General features: G+C 41.3%; 1 protein-coding gene across 2 annotated transcripts in view; it reads right to left on the minus strand.

The window, feature by feature from the left end:
* The window catches only part of arr (low-density lipoprotein receptor-related protein 6), a 172,474-nt gene that overhangs the window by 15,660 nt on the left and 130,481 nt on the right, over window positions 1–26,333 (minus strand). For both annotated transcript variants that reach the window (XM_053790208.2, XM_053790209.2), the window contains 4 exons: window positions 23,973–24,576; window positions 9,184–9,376; window positions 3,034–3,233; window positions 2,662–2,762 (listed from right to left, as the gene is read on the minus strand). In XM_053790208.2, coding sequence (XP_053646183.1) covers window positions 2,662–2,762; window positions 3,034–3,233; window positions 9,184–9,376; window positions 23,973–24,576 — 1,098 coding nt within the window. The remainder of the gene's footprint in view (window positions 1–2,661; window positions 2,763–3,033; window positions 3,234–9,183; window positions 9,377–23,972; window positions 24,577–26,333) is intronic.

Genomic DNA, 26,333 nt, shown 5'->3' on the forward strand with positions numbered 1-26,333 from the left:
GAGGTATACCATCTTTTAGGAGTGAAGAAGAGCAGGATGCGAGTGTGGGGGAGGTGCGTGAGGCATTATGTAGTTTGAAAGGGGGTAAAGCAGCTGGAACTGATGGGATCATGACAGGATGTTAAAGGCAGGGGGGATATAGTGCTGGAATGGTTGGTATTTTTGTTTAATAAATGTATGAAAGAGGGGAAGGTACCTAGGGATTGGCAGAGAGCATGTATAGTCCTTTTATATAAAGGGAAGGGGGACAAAAGAGATTGTAAAAATTATAGAGGAATAAGTTTACTGAGTATACCAGGAAAAGTGTACGGTAGGGTTATTATTGAAAGAAGTAGAGGTAAGACAGAATGTAGGATTGTGGATGACCAAGGAGGTTTCAGAGTGGGTAGGGGATGCGTAGATCAAGTGTTTACATTGAAGCATATATGTGAACAATATTTAGATAAAGGTAGGGAAGTTTTTATTGCATTTAAGGATTTAGAAAAGGTATATGATAGAGTAGATAGGGGAGCAATGTGGCAGATGCTGCAAGTATATGAAATAGGTAGTAAGTTACTAAATGCTGTAAAGAGTTTTTATGAGGATAGTGAGCCTCAGGTTAGGGTGTGTAGAAGAGAGGGAGACTACTTCCCGGTAAAAGAAGGTCTTAGACACGAATGTGTAATGTCACCATCGTTGTTTAATATATTTATAGATGGGGTTGTAAAATAAGTAAATGCTAGGGTGTTCGGGAGAAGGGTGGGATTAAATTATGGGGAATCAAATACAAAATGGGAATTGACACAGTTACTTTTAGATGATGATACTGTGTTTACGGGAGATTCTAAAGAAAAATTGCAAAGGTTAGTGGACGAGTTTGGGTGTGTGTGTAAAAGTGAACATAGAAAAGAGTAAGGTGATGAGGGTATCAAATGATTTAGCTAAAGAAAAATTGGATATCAAATTGGGAAGTATGGAAGAACTGAATGTTTTCAGAAATTTGGGAGTTGACGTGTCAGCGGATGGATTTATGAAGGATGAGGTTAATCATAGAATTGAAGGAAAAAAAGCGAGTGGTGCATTGAGGTATATGTGGAGACAAAAAACATTATCTATGGAGGCAAGGAAGGGAATGTATGAAAGTACAATAGTACTAACACTTATATGGGTGTGAAGCTTGGGTTGTAAATGCTGCAGCGAGGAGGCGGTTGGAGGCAGTGGATATCTCCTGTCTAAGGGCAATGTGTGTTGTAAATATTATTCAGAAAATTCGGAGTGCAGAAATTAGGAGAAGGTGTGGAGTTAAAAAAAAGTATTAGTCAGAGGGCTCAAGAGGGGTTGTTGAGGTGGTTTGGTCATTTAGAGAGAATGGGTCAAAGTAGAATGACATAGTGTATAAATCTGTAGGGGAAGGAAGGCATGGTAGGGGTCATCTTCAAAAAGGTTGGAGGATGGGGGTAAAGGAGGTTTCGTGGGCAAGGGGCTTGGACTTCCAGCAAGCATGCGTGAGCGTGTTAGATAGGAGTGAATGGAGACAAAATGGTATTTGGGATCTGACGAGCTGTTGGAGTGTGAGCAGGGTAATATTTAGTGAAGGGATTCAGGGAAACTGGTTATTTTTATATAGCCGGACTTGAGTCCTGGAAATGGGAAGTACAATGCCTGCACTTTAAAGGAGGGGTTTGGGATATTGGCAGTTTGGAGGGATATGCTGTATATCTTTATTACGTATATGTTTCTAAACTGTTGTATTCTGAGCACCTCTGCAAAAACAGTGATTATATGTGAATGAGGTGAAAGTGTTGAATGGTGCTGAAAGTATTTTCTTTTTGGGGATTTTCTTTCTTTTTGGGTCACCCTGCCTCGGTGGGAGACAGCTGACTTGTTAAAAAAAAAAAAATTACATAGCATACAAACATGCAATGTTTATAACTGGTTACTGGTAACTGGTACTACTGAGAATATTACTTCGGTTCTCAGCCATTTCAATTTCAGCTAACCTTTTGGAATGGATTAATTATGAAAACTGGGGGTCTACTGTACATATCTGAGAGGTTTCATGCTGATAAACATACAACTCAGCTGTCAACTGCTCAAGTGAGCTACATAACTATCAGCAAACAGATCTCTACAGGAAAAATACTGATAATTCAGCTTTAACAAAACTGAAATTATTAGATATACAGTTCTTGTCCAAACTTTACCAAATATGAGCTCTCCACACATGAATAAATATAAACAAAATATCAATGCATTTATTGAATAAATAGAAAACAGTTAATATGTACAATATAAATATTTGTAAATAATTTCACCTGTTTGTGAATTGTTAAGTACATAGAATACAAATTTAATAAAATTGAAATTATCAAATCTATAGTTCTTGATCAATCTCTACCAAACATGATCTCCCCCACACATGCACGAAACAAATGTATACAACATATCAATGAATTTGGCAATTTTTTTTTTTTTAAGGTTTGTATAGCAAATCAGCTTGAAGAAATTAACTGGTTTGAGATTACCATGTTCTTAGGAGAGAATGTTCGTAACCCAGATGTTCGTAAGTCGAGCATTAGGTTGTATTAGTAACAGGCTGCATTTAGAATAACAGTGACAAATTTTAGCTATACATATTGCAAGGCATATCACCTACAGGCTTAAAAATATTAAACCACTTACCAATGCACTGACTATTTTTACAGCGAAACTGAGACTGACAAGGTGGCAGAGGACAATTCAGCTCATCACTCTTGTCCTCACACTCTGACTGTCCATCACATCTGAAAAGAAATGATAAACAAAAGTTATATCAAAGAGAAATGTAAACGGTCAACAAAGTTTACTAAATAAAACTACTTGCTGATAATACAATACTGTACTATACACTGTAACCATTTGTTAATTATTAATATAAGATCTTTTAGACTATCTTGCGCTACTATGCTCAACTTAACCCTACAAGCTTACTTTTGGTCCTATTTGTGCTAAAATAACTTCATGCAACCTATCTTTATCAATGTAGCACAGGTATATATTAGAAGCAGCACGTACCGCCATTTAAGTGGAATGCAATCAACTGATCCTGAGTGGCAGCGAAACTCTTCAGGTTGACAGCTAGGAGGGTTGATGCACGTCTTCAAGTCATCTGCCAGAGTCTTGCCTTCAGGGCATGCACACCGCTGTTGCTGATCTCTCTCAAGACACAGGTGACTACACTCACTCCCATTGTGGCAAGGATGACCTCTCATCATCTATTAACAAGATAAATTACTGCATTTAAACTGTCCAACATCATCAATACAGTGAACCCTCGACCAACGATGGCATCGATTAACGATAATACACTCACTCCCATTGTGGCAAGGATGACCTCTCATCATCTATTAACAAGATAAATTACTGCATTTAAACTGTCCAACATCTTCAATACAGTGGACCCTCGACCAACGATGGCATCGATTAACGATAAATCCGACTAGCGATACATTTTAATGCAAAAATTTTGCCTCGACTAGCGCTAAAAAACTCGACCAACACTATTCGTTCCGTCTGAGACGCGTCCACTTCTGGCCAGTGTTTACAAGCCAGCCAGCCACTGCGGTCGCTTCCAAGCATACAATCGGAACATTTCATATTATCTCAGTCTTTTTAGCGATTGCACCTGCAAAATAAGTCACCATGGGCCCCAAGAAAGCTTCTAGTGCCAACCCTACAGCAAAAAGGGTGAGAATTACTATGGATATGAAGAAAGAGATCATTGCTAAGTATGAAAGTGGAGTGCGTGTCTCCGAGCTGGCCAGGTTGTACATAAAACCCCAATCAACCATCGCTACTATTATGGGCAAGAAAACGGCAATCAAGGAAGCTGTTCTTGCCAAAGGTGCAACTATGTTTTCGAAACTGAGATCGCAAGTACTCGAAGATGTTGAGAGACTGTTATTGGTGTGGATAAACGAAAAACAGATAGCAGGAGATAACATCTCTAAAGTGATCATATGTGAAAAGGCTAGGAAGTTGCATGACGATTTAATTAAAAAAAAAAAAACGCCAGAAACTAGTGGTGATGTGAGTGAATTTAAGGCCAGCAAAGGTTGGTTTGAGAGATTTAAAGGAAAGGGAAGTAACCTCGGAAAAGGACCTGCCACCTCAAGTCCTAATGGAAGGGGATTCCCCTTCTAAACACTAAGACCATCAACACTCTCCCCTCCTCCCATCCCATCAATCATCACCAGATCTTCAATAAAAGTAAGTGTCATGTAACTGTGCATGTCTTCTTCAGTTTGTGTGTATTGAAATTAATATTTCATGTGGTAAAAACAATTTTTTTTCATACTTTGGGGTGTCCTACATGGATTAATTTGATTTCCATTATTTCTTATGGGGAAAATTAACTTGACTAACAATAATTCTGACTAACGATGAGCTCTCAGGAACGGATTAATAGCGTTAGTCGAGGGTCCACTGTACTATGGTCCTGTTTCATTTGGAGTAATGTATAGAAATCTTTCTCGTTTGCATTTAACCTCCTCAATAAGTATCAATATTTTACATCAATTTAGTTATCCAGTAAGCATTTCAGAAGAACAGATTAGAAACAGTGGAAATAAAAGTTAACATTCTGGAAGTGTAACAGGGTGCCAATAATTAGTTATTTCTAATTTGGGAGATTATTTAAGAGACCTTGTCAAGTGTTTACATGCCTCAAATATTCCAGTATTTGCTGATTTATGAATAAAACCTACATAAATATATAACTAGATATCACAATATAGCTCCCACTAGTAAAATCACACTTTTTTTTTTTTTTTTTTTTTTGAGAAACTAATACTATTAAGAACAGTTGGGTGTTGACATACTTGAAACTAACACTATTAAGAACAGTTGGGTGTTGACATACTTGAAACTAACACTATTAAGAACAGTTGGGTGTTGACATACTTGTGATCAGGTTACCAGGATGTCAACAAATAAGACCTACTCTTCTCCATGCCGGTTCCTACTTCCAATCGAAATAGGTGAAAAAAATCCAGTAGTTATTTCCTTTCATGTTCTTTTAGACAACAGCAGTTATCTTAATGGGGTGTGAGGACTGATCACTGAGTAGGGTTTTTTTTTTTTTTTTTTTTTTTTGGAGTTTAGTATACAGTGGACCCCCGCATAGCGAACGCCTTGCATAGCGAACAATCCGCATAGCGAACGCTTTGTTCGCTAAAATTTTGCCCCGCATAGTGGACAAAAACCCGCTCAGCGACCTTCGTCCGAGACGCGTCCAATGTGGGCCCTCAGCCAGCCTCACATGTGCCGCCCGTCCCATTGTTTACCAGCTAGCCTCCGCGGTAACATTCAAGCATACACTCGGAATATTTCGTATTATTACAGTGTTTTCGGTGCTGTTTGTGGAAAATAAGTGACCATGGGCCCCAAGAAAGCTTCTAGTGCCAACCCTACACCTCAAAGGGTAAGAATACCCATTGAAATTAAGAAAGAGATCATTGATAAGTATGAAAGTGGAGTACGTATCACCGACCTGGTCAGGTTGTACAAGAAACCAAAATCAACCATCGCTTCTATTGTGGGCAAGAAAACAGCAATCAAGGAAGCTGTTGTTGCCAAAGGTTTAACTGTGTTTTCGAAACAAAGATCGCAAGTGATGGAAGATGTTGAGAGACTGTTATTGGTGTGGATAAATGAAAAACAGCTAGCAGGAGATAGCGTCTCTCAAGCGATCATATGTGAAAAGGCTAGGAAGTTGCATGACGATTTAATTAAAAAAATGCCTGCAACTAGTGATGATGTGAGTGAATTTAAGGCCAGCAAAGGTTGGTTTGAGAGATTTAAGAAGCGTAGTGGCATCCATAGTGTGATACGGCATGGTGAGGCTGCCAGTTCGGACCACAAAGCGGCTGAAAAATATGTGCATGAATTCAAGGAGTACATAGAAACTGAAGGACTGGAACCTGAACAAGTGTTTAATTGTGATGAAACAGGCCTGTTCTGGAAGAAAATGCCAAGCAGGACCTACATTACTCAGGAGGAAAAGGCACTCCCAGGACATAAGCCTATGAAAGACAGGCTTACTTTGTTGATGTGTGCCAATGCTAGTGGTGATTGCAAAGTTAAGCCTTTATTAGTGTATCACTCTGAAACTCCCAGAGCGTTCAGGCAAAAGAATGTCCTCAAGGATAATTTGTGTGTGCTGTGGAGGGCAAACAGTAAGGCATGGGTCACTAGGGAATTTTTCTATAACTGGTTACACCATGCATTTGCCCCCAATGTGAAAGATTACCTAACTGAAAAGAAATTAGACCTTAAGTGCCTCCTGGTGTTAGACAATGCCCCTGGTCATCCTACAGACGTGGCAGAGCGACTTTATGGGGACATGAGCTTCATTAAGGTGAAGTTTTTGCCTCCTAATACCACTCCTCTCCTGCAGCCCATGGACCAGCAGGTCATTTCCAACTTCAAGAAACTGTACACAAAAGCTCTGTTTCAAAAGTGCTTTGAAGTGACCACAGACACTGGATTGACTCTAAAAGAGTTTTGGAAGGATCACTTTAATATCCTCAGTTGTGTAAACCTTATAGGTAAGGCTTGGGAGGGAGTGACTAAGAGAACCTTGAACTCTGCTTGGAAGAAACTGTGGCCAGAATGTGTAGACAAAAGGGATTTTGAAGGGTTTGAGGGTAACCCTGAGAGGAGTAGTATACCAGTTGAGGAATCAATTGTGGAATTGGGGAAGTCCTTGGGGTTGGAGGTTAGTGGGGAGGATGTGGAAGAGTTGGTGGAGGAGGACAATGAAGAACTAACCACTGATGAGCTGATAGATCAACTTCAAGAGCAAGAGGCCAGACCTGGGGAAACTGGTTCAAAGGAGGGGAGAGAGAAATTGAAGGAATTGCCTACTTCAAAGATTAAGGAAATGTGTGCAAAATGGCTTGAAGTGCAAACCTTTTTTGATGAAAATCACCCTCACACAGCTATTGCAAGCCGTGCTGGTGACTGTTACAATGACACTGTTGTGAACCACTTTAGACAAATCATAAAGGAACGAGAGGTACAGGCCACTATGGACAGATAAGTTGTGCGAAAGAAGTCCAGTGACTCTGAAGCTGGTCCTAGTGGCATTAAAAGAAGAAGGGAAGTAACCCCAGAAAAGGACTTGCTACCTCAAGTCCTAATGGAAGGGGATTCCCCTTCTAAACACTAACACTCTCTCTCCCCTCCTCCCATCCCATCAATCATCACCAGATCTTCAATAAAAGTAAGTGTCATGTAATTGTGCATGCCTTTTTCAGTTTGTGTGTACTAAAATTAACATTTTTTTGTGGTAAAAAAAATTTTTTTTCATACTTTTGGGTGTCTTGCACGGATTAATTTTATTTCCATTATTTCTTATGGGGAAAATTAATTCGCATAGCGAACATTTCGCATAACGACCAGCCCTCTTGCACGGATTAAGTTCGCTATGCGGGGGTCCACTGTATATGGTATAACTGGCATTAGAAAATGTTGCAATTATATGTGCCAAATGAGATGTCAGATGTCTGTGATTGCTGCTAAATTTTACTTATAAATCAAGTAATATATTTTATCTAATTCAATCCTCGAAAATATAATCAAGCTGTCCTGTCCAAACTAACCTGTTCGCCTAAGATTTTCAGCTCCCATCCTCACCTATTTTATTCATCCTCTGGTTGTATAAGACTACTGATCATGAAATTCTTATTATACATATCTACACCCACTATACAGAACCTGTCAAATCATGGTCTCTAGTAATTTCATTGAAGTCTTTGTTTCTAGTGATGACTTCAGGGACCATTGGCCCCCACAATTATTTTTCACACTAGACATTCTAAATTGGAAAATATGCATTACAGGAAAAAGATTATTAAGACAAATGGAAGTTTATAAATTCACTTGCTACCTTGTATGTTTGAGAAAAAGAGAAGAAAATGTCAGATATACACTTGCTGAACAGGTAGTTAAGACTAACAGGGAGACAGGGTGTATGACATTGCTAAGTATCCAAAGCTTCCAAATTATAAAATTAGTTTTTTACAATCATCCGGTTTTCTGAACTAGCAGATCTGTTCTGCTGATGCAGAAGACAAACAGACACTAAGAATATGGGTACTGTAATGTGTAATACTACAATATAATACAGTGGACCCCCGCATAACGATCACCTCCGAATGCGACCAATTATGTAAGTGTATTTATGTAAGTGCGTTTGTACGTGTATGTTTGGGGGTCTGAAATGGACTAATCTACTTCACAATATTCCTTATGGGAACAAATTCGGTCAGTACTGGCACCTGAACATACTTCTGGAGTGAAAAAATATCGTTAACCGGGGGTCCACTGTACTATACTGTATAGTAATTTTATAATACTATACCTAATTTACAGTATTTTACTTTCTTTTTCACGGTGGAGAAACAAGGTGTAAACTCCCACAGCTGATAGTGGCGACTCAGAATAACTTGAATAACTTTTATTCTGAGTTGCCGGAATAACTGTTATTCTCAGAATAACTTTTATTCTGAGTCAGAGGAGCTGTGAAGCTCCACTTGCATCTATACTAGACTTAAGAGTATAGTCTGTAAGTTTGTCCTTGCTTCTATGAATATCAGACACTTTCTTTACACCATATTCCTCATAACCTATGCCAGAGATACCAGACTCAACCTTCTTCATGAGTTCAAGTTTCTGCTTAATAGTGAGATTCTCACATTTCCTCATGGCACCACCACTTTCTTTAAAAGCAAGAAAAGTCATACTAATTTCCTGGGAAAATTAAAGACTGAATGACGAGTGTGTGTAAGAGAGCAAGCATAAGCTGGTGTGGGCGACCTACAGCTCAGGGAACAGTGAAAACAGATAGGTCTTGAACGTGGCTGCTCAGGCCTGTACCAGGCAAATGTTGAGTTATCGCTGTGAACAAAATCCAGAATTTTGGACTTTTGTCCGATATTTCATTTGTCTGGCATGTCTCTGTCCAGGACTTTAACCTCCATATTTTCCAAAAGTCAGTCAATGCAGGAGTTTTCAAGACTAAATACATTAAATGCAATTCTACTGCATATATTACATACAAATCTATGGGGAGGGACACAATAATCAGACTTGCAAATCTTCATTTGCAATTACCATTCTAATGCCACTTCAGTGTACTGGGCAAATTCCTACTTTTCATACCTGAGACAAGTAGGGTGTTACTGCAATGATGTCAGAAAGATGAGATATTCGACCTTGCACCTTTTCCCTCTGCTGCCCTGAAAACTTGTTAACACGTTCTACTTGGTTAAATTCCCGGTCCACCCAGTAGAGGAAGTCTTCATGAACAGCCAGACCAAGAGGCTGATCTAACTTTTTATCCACCAGAACCTTCCTGAAGTACAAATCACATATCAGGATAAAAAATAACTTTAATTAAACAGATTATGTGAAACACATACGTGAACAGTATTTAGATAAGGGTAAAGAGGTTTTTGTGGCATTTATGGCTATGGAAAAGGCATATGATAGGGTGGATAAGGGGGTGATGTAGCAGACGTTGCAAATGTAGGTTACTGAAAGCGGTGAAAAGTTTTTACGAGAATAGTGAGGCTTAGGTTAGTGTGTGTAGGTGAGAGGGGGACTATTTCCCAGTAAAAGTAGGCCATAAATAGGGATGTGTGATGTCATCATGGTTGTTCAATATATTTTAAGATGGAGTAGTAAGAGAAGTGAATGCTTGGGTTAAAAGATAAAGAATCTAACACAAAATAGGAGCTGTCACAGCTGCTCTTTGCTGATGACACTGTGCTTTTGAGAGATTCTGAAGAGAAGTTGCAGAGGTTGGTTGATGAGCTTGGTAGGGTATGTAAAAGAAGAAAGTTAAAAGTGAATATAGGAAAGAGTAAGGTGATGAGGATAACAAAAAAATTAGGTAATGGAAGACTGGATATCAGACTGGAGGGAGAGAGTATGGAGGAGGTGAATGTGTTTAGATATTTGGGAGTGGACGTGTCAGCAGATGGGTCTATGAAGGATGAGGTGAATCATAGAATTGACGAGGGGAAAAAGGTGAGTGGTGCACTGAGGAGTCTGTAGAGACAAAGAACTTTATCCATGAAAGCAAAGAGGGGAATGTATGAGAGTATAGTTATACCAACACTCTTGTATGGGTGTGAGGCATGGGTTGTGAATGTTGCAACAAGGAGAAGGCTGGAGGCAGTGGAGATGTCATGTCAGAGGGCAATGTGTGGTGTGAATATAATGTAGAGAATCCATAGTTTGGAGATTAGGAGGAGGTGTGAGATTACTAAAACCATTATCCAGAGGGCTAAGGAGAGGTTATTGAGATGGTTTGGACATTTAGAGAGGCTGGAACGAAATAGAATGACTTAGAGAGTATACAAATCTGTAGTGGAGGGAAGCCAGGGTAAGGGTCAGCCTAGGAAAGGTTGGAGGGAGGGGGTAAAGGAGGTTTTGTGTGTGAGGGGCTTGGACTTCCAGCAAGCATGCATGATCGTGTTAGATAGGAGCAAATGGAGACAAATGGTTTTTAGAACTTGACATGCTGCTGGAGTGTAAGCAAGGTAACATTTATGAAGGGATTCAGGGAAACCGGCAGGCCGGAAGTACAGTGTCTGCACTCTGAAAGAGGGGTGTTAGTGTTGCAGTTTTATAACTGTAGTGTAGACATGCCTCTGGCAAGACAGTGATGGAGCAAATGATGATTAAAGTTTTTCTTTTTCAGACCACCCTGCCTTGGTGGGAAAAGTTTTAATAAAAAAAAAATCTGCAAAGGTCATAACCCAATCTTTTAACATGCTCTTCACTTACAGAAAAAATATTTCTGTATTTGCTGATGTTATTTAGAATCATCTTCAGATGCCTTTCGATAGCAAAAATCTTCTGAAGAAACACTAAAAATATCTGCCAAATAATTGTGTGAAATTCACTAATAAAAATAAATGCAGAATAAAATTGTGAAAGGTAAGAATTTTACATAATATGGTCCTTGTGTGTGAAAACATAATCAATGTAATAAAGCCTGGATCAGAGTGATTTTTTTTTTCATTTTATTTTGCATAAAAGACCTCGAGAATTTGACAAAAACTATACACGCACTCCCAGAAAAATGCGCATACACAAAATTATGTCTTCAAGCTATGATGTTATGCCATTTTACACCTTTTTCAACTGAAAAAGACAAGATTTATAGTTTTCTTTCACCAACCACATTCTACTAGCACTGACAATCTTAAAACAAAAATACCAATATGCTGAACGTACTACAGCATTCTGAAATGTAATTTTAAGTAGTAATTAATGCATAAAAATGAAATTAACAAGTAATGACTCAAAGCGTTTGTGACACATGACTGAGACAAGATACATCCCTTTATCTTTTGTGTCTTTGATGAGTTTCAAGAGTTCTACTCCCTGCCTTAGGGCCAGGCTTAACTGGTGCTTGCCTGGTCAACCAGGCTGGTTGCTAGTGGCCCGCAGGCCCACATCGATTACAGCCTGGTTGCTCTTTTACCTGTTGGAGATACATGTCTGGTTTCCTCTCAAAGACTTCTACATTTGTCCCAGCAGTGTTTCAAAGATCTTCTGGTAAGACATTGAAAAGTCTGGGGGACACTGATGCTGATACAATGTTCTGTTACTGTGGCCATAGCATCCCATCCTTTCACTGGGTTTATTTTGCACTTCCCCCCAAATCTCTCACTCCAGTATGTTATGGCAGCATGCAGATTTGGTACTAGGCCCTCAAGTACTTTCCAGGTATCATGTCTCTTTCTCTCTCTTTTCTGCTCCAGTGTGTACATATTTAGGACTTTGAGGCATTCCCAGTAATTTAAATGTTTTATTGGCTCTATGCAGTCCATAAATGATCTCTGAATCTGTTCTAACTCTGATATCTCTCCTGCCCTGAATGGAGCTCTCAACACAGGACAATATTCTAAATGAAAGAGCACAAATTATTTGAAAAGCATTACCACTGGCATTATTTCCCTTGTGAAAGTTTTCATTATCCATCCCATCATCTTCTTGGCTGTTGTGACATTTACCTTACTGTTCTTTGAAAGGTCATCTGACATAATTACTCCCAGGTCTTTCATGTGATCCTTTTGTTATATATGATATCTTGAGTTTTGTATACTGTGCCCCTTTTGAGTTCTTCATTCTTTCCATATCTAAGCACCTGGAACTTATCACCACTGAAAATCATGTTCTCCACTGCCCACTGGAAAAACAATACTTATATCCTCATGCAATTTTTCAGTGTCTTTTACCGAGGTGACTCATGTTAATTTTGGGTGTCATCTGCAAATGACATAAAACTAGTGATGGGTGTTTTTGTCTATGTCTGCTATGAGGATAAGAAACTAGAGGAGCCAGGACAGTGCCTTGGGGTACTGAACTTTTTAGCTTGCTGATGCTGGATTTAGCTGTTTCCTACTACTCTGTGTTCTATCGAATTACAACAACTGGATATGCTGAATGTTGAAGACAGAGTAAAACAACTGAAGTTAAATCAAGTTCATAAAATTGCTCACAAACAGTGTCCAGAATATATCTTACTGCCAATTTTGTCAAGGTTGGGAACCAAAGCAATCATGGTACTAGGTGGAGAGAGCACAACTTTGTAGTACCCACAGTCAGTGGCCAGGCTTCAAACACCTTTTATTGTACAGCAATAAAGGAATGGAACAGACTGCCTGCCATGTCAAAGCCAGTCATAGTATGAACCAGTTCAAGAAGAGAGCCAAAAGGTGCCTAATGTATGTAGCGACAGGAAGGGAGGATAATTTTTTTTTTTAGCTAACACACGTGATTATAAATAACTCATTTTACCTTATACGTAGTATATTTCCTTTATTTATTTTTTATTATTATCACACTGGCCGATTCTCACCAAAGCAGGGTGGCCCGAAAAAGAAAAACTTTCACCATCATTCACTCCATCATTGTCTTGCCAGAAGGGTGCTTTACACTACAGTTTTTAAACTGCAACATTAACACCCCTCCTTCAGAGTGCAGGCACTGTACTTCCCATCTCCAGGACTCAAGTCCGGCCTGCCGGTTTCCCTGAACCCCTTCATAAATGTTACTTTGCTCACACTCCAACAGCACCTCAGGTATTAAGAACCCTTTGTCTCCATTCACTCCTATCAAACACGCTCACGCATGCCTGCTGGAAGTCCAAGCCCCTCGCACACAAAACCTCCTTTACCCCCTCCCTCCAACCTTTCCTAGGCCGACCCCTACCCCGCCTTCCTTCCACTACAGACTGATACACTATTGAAGTTATTCTGTTTCGCTCCATTCTCTCCACATGTCCGAACCACCTCAACAACCCTTCCTCAGCCCTCTGGACAACAGTTTTGGTAATCCCACACCTCCTCCTAACTTCCAAACTGCGAATTCTCTGCATTATATTCACACCACACATTGCCCTCAGACATGACATCTCCACTGCCTCCAGCCTTCTCCTCGCTGCAACATTCATCACCCATGCTTCACACCCATATAAGAGCATTGGTAAAACTATACTCTCATACATTCCCCTCTTTGCCTCCAAGGACAAAGTTCTTTGTCTCCACAGACTCCTAAGTGCACCACTCACCCTTTTCCCCTCATCAATTCTATGATTCACCTCATCTTTCATAGACCCATCAGCTGACACGTCCACTCCCAAATATCTGAATACATTCACCTCCTCCATACTCTCTCCCTCCAATCTGATATCCAGTCTTTCATCACCTAATCTTTTTGTTATCCTCATAACCTTACTCTTTCCTGTATTCACTTTCAATTTTCTTCTTTTGCACACCCTACCAAATTCATCCACCAATCTCTGCAACTTCTCTTCAGAATCTCCCAAGAGCACAGTGTCATCAGCAAAGAGCAACTGTGACAACTCCCACTTTATGTGTGATTCTTTATCTTTTAACTCCACGCCTCTTGCCAAGACCCTCGCATTTACTTCTCTTACAACCCCATCTATAAATATATTAAACAACCACGGTGACATCACACATCCTTGTCTAAGGCCTACTTTTACTGGGAAATAATTTCCCTCTTTCCTACATACTCTAACTTAAGCCTCACTATCCTCGTAAAAACTCTTCACTGCTTTCAGTAACCTACCTCCTACACCATACACCTGCAACATCTGCCACATTGCCCCCCTATCCACCCTGTCATACGCCTTTTCCAAATCCATAAATGCCACAAAGACCTCTTTAGCCTTATCTAAATACTGTTCACTTATGTTTCACTGTAAACACCTGGTCCACACCCCCTACCTTTCCTAAAGCCTCCTTGTTCATCTGCTATCCTATTCTCCGTCTTACTCTTAATTCTTTCAATAATAACTCTACCATACACTTTGCCAGGTATACTCAACAGACTTATCCCCCTATAATTTTTGCACTCTCTTTTATCCCCTTTGCCTTTATACAAAGGAACTATGCATGCTCTCTGCCAATCCCTAGGTACCTTACCCTCTTCCATACATTTATTAAATAATTGCACCAACCACTCCAAAACTATATCCCCACCTGCTTTTAACATTTCTATCTTTATTATTATCTTTATTATTATAATCAAAAAGAAGCGCTAAGCCACAAGGGCTATACAGCGCTGCAGGGTAGGGAAGGAAGCGAGGGTACTTGGCGGCAGAAGGGAGGAGGGATGATCAGTAGGTTACAGAAAACAGCGGGGCAGGTGATAGTACAGGGGTAGAGGGTAGCAAGAGATTGAGGTAGAAAGGGCTGAAGGTATCAGAATTTGTGAAGTAAGTCAGTTGTTGTCAAAAAGTCAATGAGAGTGTCTGTTTGAAAGGTGGGTCCATCAGCGAGAAGGGAAGGTAAAGAGAGAGCAGCGGAGCGAAGACGACGACAGAGGTAAATTCTGCGTGTTCGTTGATAAAGTGGGCAGTCCAACAGAATGTGGCTGACTGATAATAGAGCCTGGCAATTCTCACAGAGAGGAGCAGGGCCCCTCTCCATGAGATATCCATGAGTAAGACGAGTATGGCCAATGCGAAGACGGGAGAGAGTAGTCTCCCAACCTCGACACTGGTGATGAGAAGAAGGCCAGTAACCTATACTCGGTTTAATAGATTGAAGTTAGTTACCGAGCATAGTAGACCAACGTTGTTGCCAACGGGTGTGAAGGTGGGAAGATATTGCAGCAAAATAGTCCGTAAATGGAATACCTCTATATGAAACTGGTAGGTCATGTACTGCTGACCGTGCAGCAGTGTCTGCCTGTTCATTGCCCTGTACGTCAACATGACCAGGGACCCAACAAAAAACAATATCTTTATGCTTGGTAAAGATGCGACGTAGCCAAAGTTGGATACGGAGGACTAAGGGGTGAGGTGTATCAAATTTCTGTATAGCCTGTAAAGGGCTAAGGGAGTCTGAGACAACCACAAACGATGACACAGGCACAGATGCAATACGGATAAGTGCTGCAAGGATGGCATACAATTTTAGCCAAAGATAGTAAATGCCCTCGTACGACGCTGTCCGGAAACACTGCTGCGAATCCTACGCCGTCAGAAGACTTAGAGCCATCTGTGTATGCCGCAATGGCATGAGAATGAGAGTGGAAGTGGTCAAGAAAAAGAGAGCGGGAAGCGACCATAGACAGTTGGGCTTTCGAGCAAGGGAGAGAGAAAGAACAGACTCCAACAGCTGGAACTTCCCAGGGGGGTAGGGAAAAGTGAGATGCTACATGAACATAGAAAGGTGGTAATTGAAGGGAAGACGAGCGAATGAAGGCGAAGAGAGAAGGGACGGAGTAAACGGGCGGCGAACAAATAAAGAATGTCTACTAATATCAGTGACAATTCTATAAATGGAAGGATTGCGGAGATCATGAGAGCGTACATAGTAGCGAAGGCAATGGGCATCACGGCGATCGGATAAGGATGGAACGTTCGCTTCTGCATAGAGGCTCTCAACAGGGAAAGAACGAAAAGCACCAAGGCATAAACGTAATCCTTGGTGATGAATGGGGTTAAGGCTAGAGAGAGCAGCAGGAGATGCCGCTGAATAGATCTGGTCACCATAATCAAGATTCGATAAAATGAGGGTGGAATGTAGGCGAAGGAGGGTTCGACGATCAGCTCCCCATGAAAGATGAGCAAGGGTTTTAAGAAGGTTCAGCCGGCTGTGACAAGTTGCCTTCGGAGAGGTAATGTGAGGTTTCCAGGATAGCCTACGGTCAAAGAGGAGGCCCAGAAACTTGACTGTATCATGTTCAGGGATATGGGAGCCACAGAGGTACAAAGGATGATCGGAGATGAAAGAGCGTCTAGTGAAAGTAATTTGGTGGGTTTTAGTGCTGGAAAATTTAAACCCATGTGTGGTGGCCCAATTGGAAACACGGTCGACCGCATGCTGGAGAGAAACTGTAATGAGGTGACAGTCAGCGCCTGCACAGGCAATAGCGAAGTCATCAACATAGAGTGATGACCAAATATTTGATGGAAGACTAGAGGCCAAATCATTAATAGCAAGGAGAAAAAGTGTTGTGCTCAGAACACATCCCTGGGGGACACCTTCAGCTTGGATAAAGTCTGGGGAGAGCACATTATTAACCCGAACACGGATATGTCTATCAGTTAAAAAGTTCTTAAGGAAGGATGGTAGATTGCCTCGGAGGCCTAAGGAGTGGGCTTGGGCCAAAATATTATACCTCCAAGTTGTGTCATATGCCTTCTCAAGGTCAAAAAATATGGCAATAACTGAGTGGTTATTCGCAAAGGCATTACAAACATACGTATCCAAGCGTAGTAAGGGGTCTATGGTAGAATGTCCCTTACGAAAGCCATATTGACGAGTGGAGAGACTGTTGTGTGTCTCTAAATACCACACTAAACGTCTATTTACCAGGCGTTCCATCACTTTGCAAACTGCACTGGTAAGAGCAATGGGATGATAGTGGGAGGCTTCATGTCCCGTAGTGCCTGGTTTGCGGAAAGGGAGAACAATGGCAGATTTCCACAGCTGTGGAAGAACTCCTTGTGACCAAATAAGATTGAAAAGGCATAATAGGACTGCAAGGGCTGACTGATGTAAATGTTGTAGCATACGAATATGGATGTCGTCGGGCCCAGCTGCTGATGATCAGCAAGCTGAGAGTGTTGCCTCCAGTTCTTGAAGTGTAAAAGGCACATTATATTGTTCTTCTCTGAGAGAAGAAAAGTCCAAGGGTGCTAACTGTCTGGCAGACTTTGAGGAAAGAAACGAGGGGCATAGATGGAGCCCCTGAGAAATACGGACCAGATGATTGCAAATTTCATTGGCAACATCTAGTGGGTTTGCTATATCAACACCGGCAGCCCGCAGAACAGGAGCCGGGTCAGAAGAATATTTACCACTCAGTTTTCGTACTTTTTTCCAGACTGCACTCATAGAGGAAGCAGAGGTGATGGTGGAGACAATCTCGCCAGCAAGTGCGTTTAGCGTCACGGATGACACGGCGAGCGATCGCACGCTTCTGCTTAAAATCAAGAAGTCTCTCCGTGGTTCTATTGTACCGGTACCTGCCCCATGCAGCGTGTTTCAAACGTACTGCACGAGCACAAGCAGGAGACCACCAAGGCATGCAATTTCTGAGAATGCCTGTCCAAAGTTTGGGGTATAGAATGAGAAGCTGTGGTTAAAACGGAGGACGAGAAGAGGTGTAAAAGCTCATCGATGGAGGACGAAGAAGGAACCTCACCAAAAGCAGTTAGTTGTGAGCAGAGGTTCCAATTTGCCTGATGAAATTGCCAGCGTGGGATACAAAGAGGTGGTGAATATAAAGGGGAAGTAAGAATGATTGGGAAATGATCGCTGTCATGTAAATCCGGGAGAACAGACCAGGTGAAGTCTAATGCGGCAGAGGAAGAGCAGACTGAGAGATCGATGCAAGAGAGAGTGTGAGTCCGAGGATCAAAATGGGTGTGAGTACCTGTATTTAAAACATGGAGGGGGTGGGTGGCAAGAAAAGCCTCTACCTGAATGCCACGGGAATCACAGTGAGACCCCCCCCCAGAGGAAATGATGAGCATTAAAATCGCCAAGTAACAGAATCGGTGGTGGTAATGAAGAAACAAGAAAGGCAATATCCGGAATAGATAATGCCCGAGAAGGAGAGAGATATAAAGAACAGAGCGTATACCACCTATGCAAGTGGATATGGGCTGCTGTGTAATGCAGCGAAGTACAAACAAATAGCTGATGGAACGGAATATCAGTGCTTAGAAGAAGGGCACTTTCATTAAAGGTCCCATCAGGAAAAGGATCTGAAGAATACAATAAATTATAGCCTGAGATGGGAGAGATAACAGCAGAGTGTAATTTTGGTTCCTATAAGCAAACACCAACAGGGGAAAACTGGGAGAGTAACATCTGAAGCTCACCCCGATTACCCCTGAGGCCGCGTATATTCCACTGTAAATAGGCCATGATTGGCAATGATAAAGATATCTGAAATCCACAGGGAAGGGTTCCTACTGACTAGAGGGGTTAGAAAAGTCCACATGCGGAGGCAGCGGAAAACGTTCAAGCAGCGAAGGAACGGTGCGCTGTGAAGAAAGGAGTTGCGTAGATGGAGGAGAGGAGAGAGAAGAAACAGAGGTTGGATCAGTGTCCATTGATGGTTTGGTCTCTGCAATATATTCAGAGATTGCTTCAAGTGTTTCGGAATTCAGAGACATCGTATGTGACACAATATTGGAGATGGTAGGGGGAGGATGAGTAAAGATTGGAACTGTAATGGACTGTACCAAGGTAGGGGGGGGGGAAAGGGTGGAGGGAACTGGAGAAGAAGCGTGGAAGGGGACAGAAGAGGCAAAAACCTGGGAGGTGGCAGGAGAGGAAGAAACTTGGGAGGGAACAGGGGAGGTAGGTATAGTACGAGGAGGAGGGTGAACCTCTACACTTGTAACAGAGCCAGTGAGAGGGGAAGAACCCGGTACAGAGACAGGGAAGGTAAAATGAGGAGGTGGAAGAAGGGAAGGAGGGGTTAAAGGACCTTTTTTTGACTTCTGAGAGGTAGAGGGACGATTGGGAGATGTCGTACGAGGTCTCGTCGATACTGAGGCTTGTGAGGGAGAACACGAAGAAGCGAGAACAGACTGAGGCGTTGAAGTAGGGACGTCTGAGCCTAGGACAGCAAAAGAATTAGATACAGGAGTGACTATGGGAGAGGTAACCACAGAGGAAGTTGCAGAAGATGGGACCCCAGAAGTGGGGGGACGTTTTGAAACACGGGAATAAGAAACACGGGGTAGTCTCCCTTGGAGGCGGAGATGAGAAACTGTCATGGCATAAGGGAGACCTTCTGCCTCTTTGAGGTAACGGATTTCCCGCTCATTTAAGTAGACTTGGCAACGGCGAGAGTACGAAGGGTGAGCCTCATGACAATTAAGGCAAGAGGGAGTTCGATTGCAAGATGTATTAGAATGGTCATTGGCACCACAGACTAGGCATTCGGCTATGGATCTGCAATATTTCGCTGGATGGCCAAATCGCCAGCAATTTCTACAGTGTTGCGGTGTAAGGATCACCTTTCGAACTTGTAACCGATGTCCTGCTACATAAACTGAGGATGAGAGTTCACGGCTGTCAAAAGTTAAACGAGCCACATTGCTAGGGCATCGTCTCTGCCCGCGAGCAGGAAGAACATAAGTGTCTACCTTGAGGATTGGGAGATCTTGGAGTTCCAGCTGTTCAAGAATGTCATTGCCACATGTCTGGAAATTTTGTTGAACTATGGTATGGGGCAGAATGACGGTACCACTACAAGAATTGAAGGAATGATGTTTTTCAATAGTGACAGGAACAGTATCTATATGGGAAAGAAGAGAAAGATCATGAGCTTGGGTAGCATTCTGTACCGTGATGATGCGCGTACCACTCTTAAGAGCATGAAAAGAAATATCTTTACCAACATGGCAAAGGAGTGCCTTGCCAATACTGTGGTCGGAAAGATAGGCGGTAGAGGAAGTTGGTCGTAAAGTGAAGAATTTAGTCCATTGTGCAGTCTGAAACTGAGCGTGGAAAGGGAGTGCAGGACGTGTCGATCTTTTCTGAGAACAACGAGAAGGTGGAGAAGTATCATCAGCAGGTAATTGTCGTTGGCGTTTAGGCGTGGGACCAGAGTTGGTCCGACGTGGAATGGGCCGGCGATTCGAAAATTGCCGCACCGTAGAGGGAGAGGCTGGAAGCATAGTCAAAGGAGAGCAAAGGTCAGATAAATCAAAGGAGTCAGTCGAGACCTCAGTATCTGAAGCGGGTGAGGAAACAGCACCGGCAAGAGGAGTGTCCGAAGAGTGGTCCAAAGACGAGGAGGGGCCAGAACAGGGTGCGGTATCAAGAAGGGGCCCGAGGGTAGAAGGTTCATGGATTGGGTTCTCCATGGTTAGGTTACTTCTTTCTTTTTGTTTTTAAGAAAAAAAAAATTAAGAAAATAAAAATAAAAAAAAAGAATAAAAAAAGGGGGGACCGGGGAGGGATAGTTCCTAGGAGGAATGAAAGGGCCAGAAATCTCCCTCCACGCCCAAGAGGACCTCAGCACCGCAAGTAGCGTAGATGCAGCATGGAACCCGTGCCATACCCTACCCATGATGCCAGTAAACCAGCAATCCGGGATAGCACCCTCACATCTGCCGAGCTACCTCGGTGGACAAAAGAGAGGGCGGCTGGATATCTGTCACAAAACATACCTCCTTCGGCCACCACCCCCGGAATCCGAAAGGTGGCTTCCAGAGATACACCCGTCGCCCGAAAGACACCCAAAGCCACTCTCCGGGATACCGGAGAGGGATCAGGACATCCCCAGGCGATCCAGATTCCATGGCAAACTATGCCACCGCCAAGAACCTCAACGGAATGGGATGGACCCCGGTACCCTTTCCCCTACCTAGGAACTAGCGCGCCTGTGGGAAAAATCCCAAAGGCCAAAAAGAGGAAGGGCAAAAGGGAGGGGCGGGGAGGGGGAGGAGGAAAGGGAGGATGGGATAGGGAAGGGGGGATTGGGGGGTAATTAGGTTCGGTCTGAGGAAGGAGACCGACAGGTCTAATTCCTCAGACTAAGAGCCTCTTCACTACGCCAAGGAGCCCCCCTTGAAGAGGTATTTCCTTTATAGTATAATAATGTCTCAAAAGGACCCCAATGGAAATAAGTCACTTTGTCTGACTTTTTGGGTTATCCTAGGTTCTCTACATATATGCTGCTGTGTGTGATAATCTCTGTAATTGTATTTGTGTATACCTGAATAAACTTACTATCTGTCACAAACTTAAAAATTCATCTATCTACCCCATGATTGCAACTGACAAACATCTCTGTAAAATCTGTGTACGTATACTGCATCTTTGTTTCATTTTTTTAATGCCTCCATAATTCCATCACAGTTATTTAGCAGTTGAACATTAAAATGGTATAAAATACCGACAGGTTGTTAGGTAAGGCACATATGCAGTTGTGAAAGACGTGAGTTTCCAGGTCTAAAACTGCTCTGGTTTGGGCTGTGCAGACTGAGATGTCCCATAAAGTTTGTAATTTGGCATTTTATCACGAAGACTTTTAAGGTGTGGGATGTTAAGGCTACAAGCCTGCGAGTCAGTTACTGGTCACACACTAAGTCTGATTTCTTTAAATTATCATATTTTCCATCATATAAAGCACACCCCAGTTTTGGCAGGCATATTCTGGTAAAAGTAACAAAATATACAGTACTTGCTTCAAAATAAAAATGAGCCAGTGGCTGACTGCTTATGCGTAACTGAAGGTGGGACGATGTGCAGCCTGTTGTCGGCTCTACCACCATCAATTACCAAAACAAACATAGCTACCTGTTATTTACAAATGGCTATTATACAATTATTTAAACTTGTTGAAGGTGGTTTGCTTATTAATTACCAGTAATATTTTTTTTCAACAAACCGGCCATGTCCCACTGAGGCAGGGTGACCTAAAAACAAAAACAAAGGCTTCTCTTTTTAAATTTAGTAGTGTGTACAGAAGGGGTTACTAGTCCCTTGCTCCCAGCATTTTAGTCACCTCCTATGACACATGGCTAACAGAGGTAGAATTCTGTTCCACTTCCCCATCGAGATAAGGGGAAATAAACAAAAACAAGAATAGTAAGAAACAGAAGAAAACCCAGAGGGGTGTGTATATACAGTGGACCCCCGGCTTACGATATTATTTCATTCCAGAAGTATGTTCAGGTGCCATTACTGAACGAATTTGGTCCCATAAGGAATATTGTAAATTAGATTAGTCCATTTCAGACCCCCAAACATACACGTGCAAATGCACTTACATAAATACACTTACATAACTGGTCGCATTGGGAGCTGATCGTAAAGCGGGGATCCACTGTATATGTTTGTACATGTATGTGTAGTGTGACCTAAGTATAAGTAGAAGTAGCAAGGCGTATCTGAAACCTTGCTTGTTTTTGAGACGGAAAAAAAAAAGACACCAGCAATCCTACCATCGTGTAAAACAATTACAGGTTTCTGTTTAACGCTCACTTGGTAGGACAGTAGTACCTTCCTGGGTGGTTGTTGTCTACCAACCTACTACCTAGAATACCAGTAATATATAAAATATAACTTATAAGTTACTAATCATTGTAAAAGTAATCTGAGAAACATGACTCACGAAATCATAATGACACGGTTGCAAACAAACCATACCACGGGTATGGTTTGTTTGCAATCGTGTCATTACAATTTCGTGAGTCATGTTGACGGCAGTGAGGGGACTTGAGCCAGAGTTCGTCACGGCCACGCTAGCTGGAGATTCGTCTGTAAAAACTTGCATTTATGGTCACAGTGGTGCCTATGCTAACCTTCCTATGGTGTAGAAATATACGTAGTTGGAGGAATCTTATTGTGGCTAGCTGGTCCAGTGGCTAACGCGACGGTCTGGAGTTTTGAGATTCTCTGACCACGGGTTCAAATCCCGCCCATGGTATGATTTTTTTTTCTGAGAAACAGTTTGTAGGGAAGATAGTTTATCAGTACCACAGCTTGTCAACAATCTAAAGCTAATCCTTCTTCCTGACCTTGAGCACATAAGATACAGATTTTCCAAGACTTTTTTTTTAGGGGAAAAAAGTATGCCTTGTATGTCAGAAAATAAAATTCACTAAATACATTCTAATAAAGCTTGCCTAACACCAAACAACCAGAAATATTACATACAATAATTAGTATGGACTCCATGGGGAAATGGAACAGAATTCTTCCTCCGTAAGCCATGCGTGTTGTAAGAGGCGACTAAAATGCCGGGAGCAAGGGGCTGGTAACCCTTTCTCCTGTATAAATTACTAAATTTGAAAAGAGAAACTTTTGTTTTTCTTTTTGGGCCACCCTGCCTCAGTGGGATACGGGCAGTTTGTTGAAAAAAAAAAATTAGTATGGAATGAAAAAAATTACAATAAACACTTGAAAAGACTAAATGTACCCTGCCAATATGGCAGGGTATATTTTCTTTAATTCCTATCAATGAGAAACTATTCTAGACCTCACAACATGGGAAGGATAATTATTGTATATTATTTGACTGTGTACAGTAGCATCCAAACCACCTTACGTTTGTTTGAACTTACATAAAACAAGAACCACAACTACACTGTATTCAATAATTCACCTTTTATTTTAAAACTGGGAATTTGAGAGAATTTTCAGTAGGGCAAGACAAACATTACGGGAAAAAAATTGGAGAATATCAAGCCTCATTCTCTTTTGACCTAAGTGCTTCAGTGTAAAGAGCATATGCTTCAAAAAATTTATTTTCAACAAACATATCAATGTTCACTTATACTTAATAAAAAATTCCATAACAATCGGAACTACAGCACCTAAAAAGCTGTGTATACAGCTCACTGATTCACACACAAATATAATACAATATGCTAAGTGTAATCTGTAAAATGTATCTGCACTTTGAATGAAAATGCTTATTACCTGTTCTCTCCAAAGATTGTTGCAGTTTCAATACGCTTTGTGACTGTATCTGCCCAAAACAGGAAATTGTCTTTAACATCAACAGCTAGAGCTGAAGGACTTGATAAACCCTCTGTGATGACCTTTTGACGGTTCAGGCCATCTATGTGGACTTGCTCGATTAGTGGAGGAGAGACCATATTGATGAAGAAGAGAAGTCCAAGTACTGGGTGAACTGCCAGGGAGCGTGGCTGGTCCTCACCCTCATGTCCAACGATGCCACCGACCTGTGTTCCATCAAGCTTGGTGATGTTAATCACATTGTTTCTTGCACAAGACCAGAAGATAACTCGAGTGAAAGGTTCTACAGCTATGTCGTAAGGATAAATCTTCTCCATTACATTGCTTACAAATACTTCACTTTGTGTGCCGTTATGGTGGGCACGGCGGAGGGTGTGCCCGCGGCCCTCTACCCAATAAACCAGTTGTTCTACTGGATCATAGTCAATGGCACGAACATTGCGCATGCTGTGAATGGGTAGTATGAGTGTCGGGCACTCATGAACATCCTCAACAAGACGACTAACTTCAGTCTTCTGACTAAACAACAAGAAAGATGTCGGCGCTGTTTAAGAAAAAAATAACAATTAAAAAATTATTAAAATGCTACTGAAGTCAACAAAACATTATATAACAAAAAAATTCAGTGCTTGTCAAGCCAATTTTGTTTCATATATGATTTGAAAAGTTGCAGATTGAATACAGTGGACCCTCAAGTTAAGAATTTTTTTCGTTCCAGACGGCTGGTCAAGTGCTGTTACTGAACAAATTTCCTCTCATCAGGAATAATGTAAAATAGATTAATCTGTATCAGACCCCTGAAAATACACTTACAAAAATACACCTACATAATTTGTCATGTTGGGAGTGGTTCTTAACTCGCAGGTCCACTGTACAATAATCAAAATCCCACCCAGCCTACTAAATGACACTTCAGCACAGATGCCACAAACAACATGCATAGAGCAACATACATTCAGAGCAGAAGCTAGAAAATTCTACTGTTATGGGGCAGCATTTAAGGGGGTTTTAAACTCTTTAAAGAAGGAACTCCAATATTTCAAGAAAAAATTATTTACGTCTAAATTTAGCAACAAACAGTAAACCTACTTACAACACAACTTCATTTTCTAAGTTTCAGAAATTGCAACCAAAAAATCTGATGGCATGGGAGAACTTGATATTAAGTAATGTAGTGTGAATAACTTAGGTAGTGTGTGAAATACTGGTACTACATGATACAGCATTAAGTTACAACTTTTTTTTTTTTTTAAATGCCATGGTACATGGCCCCTTTCCTCACACTGACACCCTACACCATCTACATTTGCATTATGGAAGTGTCTTGTACCTTCTTCACTCCATATTTGACAAGCAATATAATGTGGGTATTTTCAATACTAACTAATCTCTGGATATTAACCATGGCAAGAGAGGAATACTAGTGATGCTGGAAGTGCTAAGAAGCTAATGGAAGTATTAGAAAACCTTAGGGGTGGTTCACATAGATCAAAACTGCCTATGAGCTTTATCATTCATATAGTTAGAAATGATGAGTACAAATAAGAGCTTGTGTATTTAGTAGTAAAATTTCACCTGCTCAAAAAATAACAAAAAGGACACTACAGCTACATAAAACAGAAAAGTTACTGAAAGCGTGGACTGAGGGGAAAAACAGCACAGTAGCTCCACTTAGTGCTCAGATAATAAAGTTCAAAAGTGCTCAGATAATAAAAGCACAAAATTGTACCATATAAAAAGGAAGAGTATTCTTCACAATAGTGTATGCTGAATGCTGGATGGTTTGAAAGTTTTAAAACATGCCAACATTTTCATGTTTTTCTTGTGACCTCTATGAAGATATGTAGAGTAAAATATGAGAGATGCATTACAAAATACTTGAGCACCCAAAGTACCAGCATCAACTACTGACAACTCTGCATCCAAATTTGCACAACAACCACAACTATTTGCCTCACCCATCTACCTGCATACTAAAGAAAGGGTATGAATACTGCAGTTTAAAGGGTCATTTGAACTACAAGGTTGGCATACTTGATGCAAGACAGATATTGAATAGTGAATATATTCTTCTTTAGGTCACCCTACGTTAGACAGAAACAGCATTTTTTTTTTTAATACTACAACAGCCTTCTCCCAGCAACATACTATACTGTACTAAAAGAAACAGAAACTTACCATCATTCATTTAGCAGCTGCCTCGCCAGAAGTGTGCAGATATTAAAATTCAAATGACATTCTGCACTTTAACAGCCCTACCCATAATTCACTTTGCTTCCAGTCTTCAGGACTTGGGTCTCA

This window comes from Cherax quadricarinatus, chromosome 58 (assembly GCF_038502225.1).
Source record: "Cherax quadricarinatus isolate ZL_2023a chromosome 58, ASM3850222v1, whole genome shotgun sequence".
Taxonomy (NCBI): Eukaryota; Metazoa; Arthropoda; class Malacostraca; order Decapoda; family Parastacidae; genus Cherax; species Cherax quadricarinatus.